Genomic DNA, 10,453 nt, shown 5'->3' with positions numbered 1-10,453 from the left:
TGAGTCATTCCTTCTGTCCCTCTTCCTCTCAGGCCTCTGGAGCCTCTTTACATCAGTAGAGAGAGTGAGAATCCACAGGCCAAGAACAGGCTGCTGACCTTCACCCCAGACGTGCACTTTTCCAGCCCTTCCAGGGCCGCGTGAAACAAAGTGACACTGGGGTCAGTCTGGGAAACGGGCAGAGGTGTTCCTTAGGCGCTAGAGAGGGACTCACAGAGGGCAAGGACTAGAAAGCCCATGTAAGTTAATAACTTAATAACCCAGGATACTGCACGGGGCCAGGACTTTGTGATTCCTCCACTTCGGCAACAGATCATTTGGGGTCAACTCGGCTGGGCTTGGCAGGTGTGGTTCAGATTGAAATTTTACGCACCTTTGACTGAAGCCACAGACGCCACGTGAGTGCCTGTGGAGGCCAAGTAGGAAGGCACGCCCAAAGCGGGGTGTGGGCTCAGGGGGTCCAGCAGCCCCGGGGTTGGGTCCTCCCAGGACCAGCATCTCTGCAAGCCCCACACCTCCTACCGCCAGCTCTCCTGAAGAAAACTTTGGTTTTTACCAAAACAGGCCAACTTTTTTCATTTGCCACAAACCTCCCTCACGGGAAACCCCCCACAGGACTCTCTCTCTTTAGTATCATGGTGGTCCCAGTAAAAGTCACTTTGGGCCAGAGGCTTCCTAAGCAAGTGGCCCTGGTACCTCGTGGTTAACGAGGCCTCACAGGTGGATGTTCCCCTCCACTGGGGCTCCGGTACCCAGAGATGCTCAGAGGCAAGGACTTAGGGAACAAAAGATCTTAGAGACATCGTCCCCGCTTCCTGGGAAGCCACGGACCACCATCCTCCACCCTGGAAATGGTCCCGCTCAGCGGGGCCCTCGCCCACCTCGGGCCCAACGCCCTGTAAGAAGGAAGCGGGTGCCAATCGGGGCACAGCAACCCGGGAAGGCGAAAAACAATCGGAGCTCTTTCCCCAAGGGCCCCTAGCGCACAGCAGCCCGGCCCGCCCCGAAGGCCGCGGGCGCCCCGCCCAGCGTACCCGCAGCCCGGCCCGCCCGGCCCGGCCAGGAGGAGCGCGCCCGCTCGGGGGCGAGCAGGGCCGGCGGCCGCGCGGGCGGAGGAAGAGGACGAGGAGGAGGACGACTGCGAGGAGGACGGCGACCGGGAGGAGAAGGACGCGCGGAGGCCACACCCATCGGCGCGCCGATCCGGCAGCGAGTCGTCGGCGGCCGCGCGCTCCAGCCGAGCCTCCGCCCGCACCGAGTCCGGAGCCGGGCCGCACCGGGGAGGGGCCGCTCCGGCCGCAGTGCGAGGGCACGAGGGGCGGCGGGGAGCCGGCACCGGGCGCGGCCGGCGCAGCGACCATGATCGCTTTGTTCAACAAGCTGCTGGACTGGTTCAAGGCCCTCTTCTGGAAGGAGGAGATGGAGCTCACGCTGGTCGGGCTGCAGTACTCGGGCAAGACCACCTTCGTCAACGTGATCGCGGTACGGGGCGCCGGCCGGCCGGGCCTCAGGTCCCCGCCGCGCCCAGCCGAGCGGGTCGCCGCCTGGCGTGGCCGGCACGGCTGGCGCCGGCGGGGAGACGCGGGCCCGGGCGCGCGGGGCCTAGCACGGCCCTGGGGACCCGGCGGCGCGCGCCCGGGCTGGGATGGCACGGCCGGGCGCAGGGGCGGGGGACGAGGGGACGCGGCCCGGGCCCCAGGACCGGCGGCGCCGAGGGTGTCACGAGGCCAGAGGGACCGCCGCCCGCGGAGACGGGCGCCCTCCGGCACCCGCACCCTGGCGCATGACGGGGCGAAAGTGCAGGGCCTGCCCGTGCGGCGCGCGGAGGGTCGCAGGACGGATGCCCGCGAGGCTGGGGGAGGGGGCCCGGGCCGGCCCGGCCCCACCCCGGGGGATTAACCCCTCCTGGCCGGAAGAGGAAGCCCCGGTGCTATTGACGAGGGTCGGGGGGGGGAGGGATCCCTGGGGGGAGTGGAATCGGCAGAGGCCCTGGGTTCCAGCCCAGACTCCTTCTCCACGGGGAACCTCTCCCCGACCGTGGCGTCCAGCTGGGGGTCCGGGGAGGACGCACTGCATCCTAAAGGGAGCTCGGAGTCCCCGCCTGGCCCGGAAGTTGCAGGGGAGAAGGAGGTGCTTCGGACCCAGAGGATGAGTTGGAGGTGGAGGGGCAGATCCACTCTGGGGACACAGGGGAGAGTGGCTCTGAGGGCTTTGGGTCATCAAGACCAAGGTGGGCAAGTGTAAGCCTTTCAGCGCCAGGGCAGTGGTGGGGAGGAGTTAAAATCTGCCTCGAAAAAGGGGAAGATGAGCTCCCTGGGTGTTTGAGCTGAGCTGCAGTAGTGGCTGCGGCCTGCATTTCCGAGAGGGCTGGGCTGGGCATGTGGGGCTGAGGAAGGCTTGGGCAGAGCTGAAGTGTCCGGGGACCCGGCCCTCGTCCGCAGACGGGGGTTTCTGAGAGCTGTGGAGCGGCCATACATGACAGGGGTCAGCAGAGAAGTGTGACCTGCCAGCCTGGGTACCTCCCCTGCCTGCCTCCTGCCCACCCTCGAAGAGAAGGGTGGAGGGAGACTGGGGGGCAGGTACCCCATGATGGCGTGTTTGGGCACTGGCTTCCTTTCCTAAACGTGTTTGCGATGACCTCTGCCCAGGGGCTCCTGGCCGCTCACCCAGCAGCACAGGCTCTTCGGGCCCAGGCTGGGTTTGTTGGCACGATGGTTCCTGGGCTCCTGTCTGCCCAGGCGCTGGCCCTTGGTCGCAGGCTCCTGGTTAGACCTGGTGTTGACTTGGACTCCAAAAGCAGGAGCACAACGCCTGGCCTCGGGTCCTGCGGGCCTGTGGCTTCGCTCCGAGGTGCCGAGATCCGGGAGCTGTCTCCAGGGAGAGGCCGAGAGGGGACCAGTCGGTGCCGCTGCTACTCTCGTGGCTCAGCCTGGGCATCACCTCTGGTCCCCAGGGAGTCTCTCCTCCTAGAGCGTTTACAAAGCTGTGTTCCTGGGCGGGGGTCCACAGGAACCCAGGCGGTTCCGTGTCCTGGTCGTGTCCAGAGAATGGGATGCTCTGGCAGGTCAGAAACGGAATCCAAGAGTCGCAGCTTTCACTGCCAGGGTCAGGAGTTTCCGAGGGGTGCAGCGAGGGCTCCCCTCCCCGAGCCGGGCCTTCATGTTTATGACATAAATTTGCCACCTCAACTCACACATCCTGAAAGTGCAGCCTGAATTTCCCTCGAAAGAGGCTTCCCCAGAACACGCATCCCTTGTGGGCTGCAGTGGGAGTGCCCGAGTCCGGAGTTCTCAGCTCCTCCAGGGCCACGGCATTTCCGCCCACCAGTGTATGATCCCAGCGGAGTGTCTTTCAGAAAGAAGTGAAGAGTCAGGACCCCGGGCTCTGGCCCGTGCCCACCACTGACCTTCTGGATCCCCTTTGCCTCTTCTTGTGGCCTTTCTTTGTCTTAGCTTTTACCCACTTGGGTTTTTTCTACTCCTTGTATGAGTCCGACTGTAAATGGAAATTGAGCTCATGTGTAAGCTGCTGCACTGGCTAATGTGAGTTGGGAAGCACCACAAAGAGATTCTCCAGCGCATCTGAGAACCCGGAACTCACTGTCTGAATTCTGAAAAAGTTGTGCTGCCAGAAAGTGGGAGATGTTTTGCCCGAGGGAAACAAGAGGCCATTTTCAGATACTCACAAGCGTAAAAGGCCATCCAGGGGAAGAACTAACGTTGGGGTACCCAAGGGGTAGAGCTGGGAAGGTGGATTTTTGACTCATTAGAAGGCACTTTGGAGTGTTGGAGCTGACCCAGGAGGGATGAGCCAGAGGACGTTCAGGTCTGAGCCAGGGGTTCCTCCAGATGACGTTAGGGTGCCTGCTGACCTTGAACGAGGAGCTTGTGAGATCTGAGGCCTTAGCCGGGAAATGCAGTTGTGACTGGTTCCAGCTTAGCTCTGATTCACAGCTGAACTGGAAATACTGAGGCCGGGGAGCCTGGCTCCCTGAGGGTCCTCCTGGAACCCTCCTTTATCCAGGATCACATTCTGCCAGGCTGGGCTTTTCATTTCTATGGGAGCCTGGGAATGTTCTGGGTGGCCAAAGAGCAGTGATGGTTCCTCATGTATGGAAACCATTTCCAAGCACTTTGTGAGCCCTATTTGCCAATTTTTAGGAAACCAAAACCCTTTTCTGCCATTTCACAGAAGGAAACCCTGGGGCCCAGAGAGGTCCAAGTGTCTTGTCCAAGCTCCTCCACGATGAGGGATAAACAAGAGCTGGGCTTCCTTCCTCAGGACCACATTCTTCATCTGCCCGGTTGGGGATGGAGTGGGCTTGGGCCCAGTGGGTGCCCCATTCCACCTGCACCCTGTTGGGGTTCGTGGAGTTAAAGCATACATGGTCCTCCCTGCTTAGCCAAAAGCAAACCCTCGTCAGGGCACTCCCTTTTCCTCACGTTTCCTCACTGTTGGAGGCTCTTGGACCCTTTTGATATCTGATAAAAAACAGAGACCCTTTCCCCAGAGGCGTGTACATGCAAACAGAAATGTGCACATACAGACTGTGCACCCCTTCAGGGGGTCTCCGAGCCCCTCTTCGGCCTCCAGGTTAGGAACCCTCATCCGTCTTCTCTTGAGCGTCAGTCTTGGGCATTCAGTGCTCACATCTGAGGGACTTGGTGAACGAGCTCAGGTGATTCCTGAAGATAAAAGGGAATCCATCCGTCTCATTCAGGGGGGGTTCTTCATTCAGACTCACAGGCTCTGAATGAGAGGCCATCATGTCCTACACTTTGGCCAATGGTCAGAGCCCCTGACCACTCTGTGTGGCCTTAGGCAAATTACTCCTCCCACCTGGTAGAAGACAGTGACATCGTAAGGAACAAGGCTGTCCCCTCAGGTTCAAGGTTAAGTAAGCCCCAGCTCCTTCAGCCTGCGTCTGGGGGAGAAGCGGAGGTGTCCTACATGTGAACGTGGAGATGACCTTGAGCGGAGTTTGGTCTGGCCTTAATAGAGTCCTGTGGCTAGTTTAGAACAATCTTAGAGACAATTTAGAGGGGAGACGTGGGAATTGTTAGAATTTGAAAGTGGGTTATGGGAAACAGAATTACGGTTAACTTCTACTTACTGGGTGAACGTTCACCAATGTCAGTGTAGACATGGCTCCTCTCCCAAGAGCTCTCGGTCTAGTCGGGGTGCACGGTGAGGGGTACCCATCCTACAAATGGGTACAGTACAAAGAAACCCAGAAGTTGCTTGCTGCGCGTTGCCTTTGGGGCGTGGCTGACTTACCGACCCTCGGTCTGATGTGAACATTGACTACCGCGTGGAAGTGTAAACCTAGATTGTTTAACGTGACCTGCCGCACCGAAGGCTAGATACAGAAAGGGGGCTCTGGTCCAACAACAGAGAGGTGGGTTAGACCTCAGGAAGGACTTTCTCCATCCTGGTCGAGCGACTTCGAGGGGCCTCTTTGTCACGGGAGCTCGGGTGTGAGGTGGACACCGGGCTTGGACATGGCCCGTCTTGCTTGAAAGCAGGGGGCGCGCGGGAGCTGCCCGGGACACTGGGGCGCCTGAGAGGCTCCGGCCTGGCCTCTCTGCTTCATTCCTGCAGCCTTTTGGTCCGTGGCCGCCGCGGACAGCGCATCTGGGTCCTGGCGATTTTTGCCCCTTTTCCAATTCTGACTCTTCCTTCCAGTCGGGACAGTTCAATGAGGACATGATCCCCACCGTGGGCTTCAACATGCGCAAGATCACCAAAGGGAACGTGACCATCAAGGTGCGCGGCCGAGCTGGCCCCTGGGCGCAGGCCCACGGCCGCAGAGGATGTGTGTGTGCGTGTGCACATGTGCGCGTGTGTGCACGTGTCTGTATGTGTCGGGCCTCCGGAGGAGAAGCTAGAGGAAAGCAGAGGCTTGGGTCCGACCGGATAGTTGGGGAAAGAGCTCAGGTAGGCTTAGGAGTCAGGGACGTAGAGAGAGAAGGAATTCCGGTGGGGCGGGCGGGGGGCACGTGGGAGCCAGCATGGACTGGGGACCTGCCTGCTGCTGACACCCGCTCACCTCTCTTGCTCAGCTCTGGGACATCGGGGGACAGCCCCGCTTCCGCAGCATGTGGGAGCGCTACTGCCGAGGAGTGAGCGCCATCGTGTAAGTGTGCAGCAAGGCCGTGGTCGTTGGCAGGTGACTCACACCTGTGTGCAGCTGCCTTTGCTTTGACAGGCGCTCTGGACGCCCACCAGCCAGTCTGAGAACCAGAGGACTGACCACTTCATGCTAAAGCATCTGTGTGTCGCTCCTCATCTCCCTGCCTACCCCCAACCCAGACTCACCCTTATCCTGAATTTTGTATGATTTAGTGGTTCATTCCCTTGCTTTTTTTTTTCCTTTCATTGTTGGCCGCGCCACACAGCTTGTGGGATCTTAGTTCCCCGACCAGGGATTGAACCCAGGCCCTTGGCAGTGAGCGCCGAGTGCTAACCACTGGACTGCCAGGGAATTCTCTCCCTTGCTTTTTAAAAATAATTTTATTCTACGTATATATATGCCCAAACAAAAGATCATTTAGCTTTTGTTGTTTGGTGTTTTTTTTTTTCGCGGTACACGGGCCTCTCACCGCTGCGGCCTTTCCCGTTGCGGAGCACAGGCTCCGGACGCGCAGGCTCAGCGGCCACGGCTTACGGGCCCAGAGTCTGCGCGGCATGTGGGATCTTCCCAGACCGGGGCACGAACCCGTGTCCCCTGCATCGACAGGCGGACTCTCAACCACTGCGCCACCAGGGAAGCCCAGCTTTCGTTGTTTTTAATCTGATTTTTAAATTTAAATTTTTATGTATTTTTATTTTTTTATAGTTTTTAAAGGTGACACTCCATTTACAGTTATATCGAAATATTGGCTCTATTCCTCGTGTTGTAAAGTACGTTTTTGTAGCCTATCTTACACCCAGTAACCAGATTTGTTTTTATTATTCTTATTATTTAAAAAAATTTTTTGGCCGCACAGCATGAAGGCTCTTAGTTCCCAGACCAGTGATCCAACCCTTGCCCCCTGCAGTGGAAGCTCCGAGTCCTATAACCACTGGACCACCAGGGAAGTCCCCAACCTGATTTTTAAAAAAACATTTTGATGCAGGAAAGTCTTCTGGGGCTTCCTTTGCTGTTTTCACCCCCTTGTCTAGCCAGCCCTGCCCTGAGAACGTAAGCGGGTCACTCTGGGAAGGACTTAGGTCTAATCCTATGGAGCCCAGCGCTGCCACCGGAGCGGCAGCTTCTCCAGAGGTCTGGGGGATGGGACAAGGGCCGGCCGCAGCAGCCCCTGCAGGTTCTCACTCCCATCGGTTCAGAAGACATTCTCAGAGCACCTGCCTGAGCCGTCCCAGGTGGCGGAGACCCCGGGTGTCGAGCCAGAGCTGCTGCAGCTCCTTCCCCCCCAACCCCGCAGCCTGTGGTGTCAGCTTGTCCCCACCTGCCGCCCCCCAGGTACATGGTGGATGCCGCTGACCAAGAGAAAATTGAGGCCTCCAAGAATGAACTCCACAACCTACTGGACAAGCCCCAGCTGCAGGGCATCCCGGTCAGCCCCGAGTGGAGTGGGAGGGTCGGGGGCTCGGCCGGCCGGGGACCGCTGGGGGCAGGTGGGGGTAAACACTGCTGGCGGTGGGGAGAGGGAGGGGTGTGGATGCAACGGGGCTGCGGAAGCCAGCCCCCTTCTCGGGGCAGCCTGGCCGTGGCTGCCCTGGACCGAGCCCTGCCCTCCCTTCTCGGCAGGTCCTAGTCCTGGGCAACAAGCGAGACCTCCCGGGAGCCTTGGATGAGAAGGAGCTGATCGAGAAAATGTGAGTTGACCACTCTTCCCTGTCCTTCCTCCCTGCTCCCCAAACTCCCAGGCGCCAGAGCGGAGGGCTCGTTGCTGCTTTCGGCGCCCACCGCTTGGTGGCGCTAGAGCGCGCCTGCCCGAGCCCCGCCCTTCGCCCCTCCCCCTCCCCGTCCCTCTATCCCCGACCGCCCCCGCGCCCGGCCCCCGGCCCCCGGCCCCCAGCCCCTTGCTCAGTGGCAACCTCAGCAGACAGCTCTGGTCCCCTGCAGGAATCTGTCTGCCATCCAGGACCGAGAGATCTGCTGCTACTCCATCTCCTGCAAAGAAAAGGACAACATCGGTGGGTCTGGGGGCGTCGCTGCGCTCGCGGGGAGGGGCAGGAGGGGAAGGCAGCCGGTGGCTCTCTCCTTGGAGCCCGGAGCGCCGTGGCTCTCCTGGGCAGGACAGGCAGCGGGAAGCCCCGATGCTGAGCATCACCCCAGCTCTGCCGTCAACTGGTGTGTGATCGTGGGCAAATCCCCCCTCTCCTTGGGGCTCACTCCCTGCCTGTGACGTCGTAGGGTCGGACCCTTCTGGTCTGAGGGACTCGTCCTATGGCTCCGTCTCTTTCACCGCAGCCAGACGCCCTTGCACCCATCAGGGGCTGTTCGGAGCTTGGCAGCTGGAAGCTGGGCTTGTGATGCCCTTAGAGTTGACCCTAGCTGCAGCGCGCCCCCTTCCTCCCCCCGCCCCCGCCAGGTGTGTGCTCTACCCTCAGGAGAACCAGCCCTGAAGCCCTGTAACCTCCTCTCTTGCCCCGCAGACATCACCCTACAGTGGCTTATCCAGCACTCAAAGTCACGGAGAAGCTGAGACTGCGGCCCCGCCCCCTCGGACCAGGGACCGCCCTCCGGATCTGAAGCCGAGCTCCCGCCCCCTCCCCCCGCCGCCCCCCAAGCCCACCCCTCCTTACTTGGTGTGGGGAGGGGCCCTCTGGGGGTCCCAGAGTCCTGTTCTGCTGAGGTTTGAACTCCCGATTTTATTGTAAAATAAATTGCTCCCCTCCGGTCCTCTAACCTCCCCCCTCCCCTCTCCCTTTGTCTCTCCACCGCCCTGCTTCCCTCCCCCTCTGAAGCCCCGCCCCACAGCCCCGCCTCCTCTCCTGTGCCGCTCCCTGCTTCCCTTTCCCACACTCTTCTGTTATTGTCCTGTGTGTACAGTATATATATGTATATATATTTTAATTTTTTAATTTAAGCAAAGACTAAAATCAACCATTTGATGCTGCAGGGGCCAGTCAGGATCTGGGAGGGGGCGGTCTGGAGAGAAGGAGAATAGCGGGGTTAGCTGGGGCCGGTTCAGATCAGGAAAGGTGAGGCTGGCACGGGGGCAGGTACCAGCCCAGGCACGGGTGTCCGTCCCCACGTCCCGTTTGTCTCCACTTCCCAGTCTGGCCTGTCTCCGCAGTGTTTGAATGTCACAGGCTGACGGGAGCTTCCGGAGACGCCCTTCTCTGCCCCCAGCCTCAGCATGGCCACCAGGCACAAGCAGGCGCCGGAGACCGGGGGCCGAAGGGGCAGGAGGCCAGCGCCCTAGCAGCCCCTCCCGCCTGTTCCTGGCTCCCAGCTCCGGGCCGTCACCTCCACGGGCCACCTCATTTTCTGTTCTCGTTTTGCAGAGTTGCACAAGGAGAGAACTCGGCATGGGGGGTTGGTTCTTTGGGTTTTGTTTTCTGTTTGTTTAATGATTTGTAAAGTGATGTCCCTCTTCCTTTTTTACACTTTTCAGCTCATATTTAACCTCTGTTTGGAAAATGATTCTTGTAACTACATTTTTTTGCCTCCTAACAACAACAAGAATAAATGACAATTTTGTGTTGGGGGGGTGCGCGGTGCGGTTTTTTTTTTCTGTCCACGGCCCGGCAGGCTGGGGACCCTGGTTCCCGACCCTGGGCGCACCCAGCCAAAGGGAGGCACGCGCTCGCCCGGGCGCACAATGGCCCTTCACAGAGCAGCCCCCGCGAGCGCGCCGGCTCCTGCCCTGCCTCCTCTAGTCGGACGTTCCTGTGTCCCCTGCTCTGAGCCAGCAGCTGCCAGGGGAATGGAGGGAGTCTGTGTCCGGAACTGCCCGGCTGCACCTGGCGTGTGCGGGACGGAGCCCGCTTCCTGGAGTCTGTCCAGGCCCCCACCTGCAGCCAGAGGTGGCGGAGCCGGTGAATTGTCCTGGGGGGCGCGGGGGCAGTGCCGGGCCTGCAGAGCCCACGGCTTACCACCCTTAGCGGCTCCTCTGTTGGTGTCCAGGCTGCTGGCTTCCCGGCAGAGGCCGTGCCCTCCCCTGCCCACCCCCGGCCCCTCCCAGCCCACTCCACTCCTAGAGCTGGTCCCCTCTGCCCGCAGCCGTGGCCTCGGAGGCTTGCGCCCCGCTTCCCAAATCCGGGGCCATCTTGACCCACTTTTACCGTAAGCCCCGCCCCCTGGCTCCCCTCAGCCTGGAGACGGAGCGGCCCTGCGGAAGGTCCGGCCCTGCAGAAGGCTCCACCCCTTCTCGCCGCACCTCTGCAGGGAGGAAGCCACTTGCACCGTCTTGGGAGCAGGGCCTTCCCTGGTGGCTCTGAGCTCACCGGCCCTTCCTCGCTGCTTCCTCTTGGAGCCTCCTGGTCATCAGAACCGCAG

General features: G+C 60.5%; 1 protein-coding gene across 1 annotated transcript; it reads left to right on the top strand.

Moving 5' to 3' along the window:
• Nucleotides 1-1,079: 1,079 nt before the first annotated feature.
• Nucleotides 1,080-9,662, top strand: ARL8A (ADP ribosylation factor like GTPase 8A). Its single transcript, XM_067729911.1, has 7 exons — nt 1,080-1,482; nt 5,686-5,766; nt 6,063-6,136; nt 7,466-7,559; nt 7,754-7,821; nt 8,072-8,142; nt 8,605-9,662. Exons 1-7 carry the CDS (start codon nt 1,360-1,362, stop codon nt 8,652-8,654), a joined length of 561 nt encoding a protein of 186 aa, XP_067586012.1. The 5' UTR covers nt 1,080-1,359; the 3' UTR covers nt 8,655-9,662.
• The last annotated feature ends 791 nt before the right edge of the window (nt 9,663-10,453 follow it).

The sequence above is a fragment of the Pseudorca crassidens genome, chromosome 2, assembly GCF_039906515.1.
Source record: "Pseudorca crassidens isolate mPseCra1 chromosome 2, mPseCra1.hap1, whole genome shotgun sequence".
Taxonomy (NCBI): Eukaryota; Metazoa; Chordata; class Mammalia; order Artiodactyla; family Delphinidae; genus Pseudorca; species Pseudorca crassidens.
This window is presented reverse-complemented; position numbering and strand designations above follow the sequence as displayed.

Bases quoted from the DNA above. Each gene is read 5' to 3' on its own strand.
- ARL8A (XM_067729911.1), top strand. From the start codon at position 1,360: ATGATCGCTTTGTTCAACAAGCTGCTGGACTGGTTCAAGGCCCTCTTC. The intron at 7,822-8,071 runs GTGAGTTGACCA...GGTCCCCTGCAG, and splicing joins AAGGAGCTGATCGAGAAAAT to GAATCTGTCTGCCATCCAGG. The intron at 8,143-8,604 runs GTGGGTCTGGGG...CTTGCCCCGCAG, and splicing joins CAAAGAAAAGGACAACATCG to ACATCACCCTACAGTGGCTT.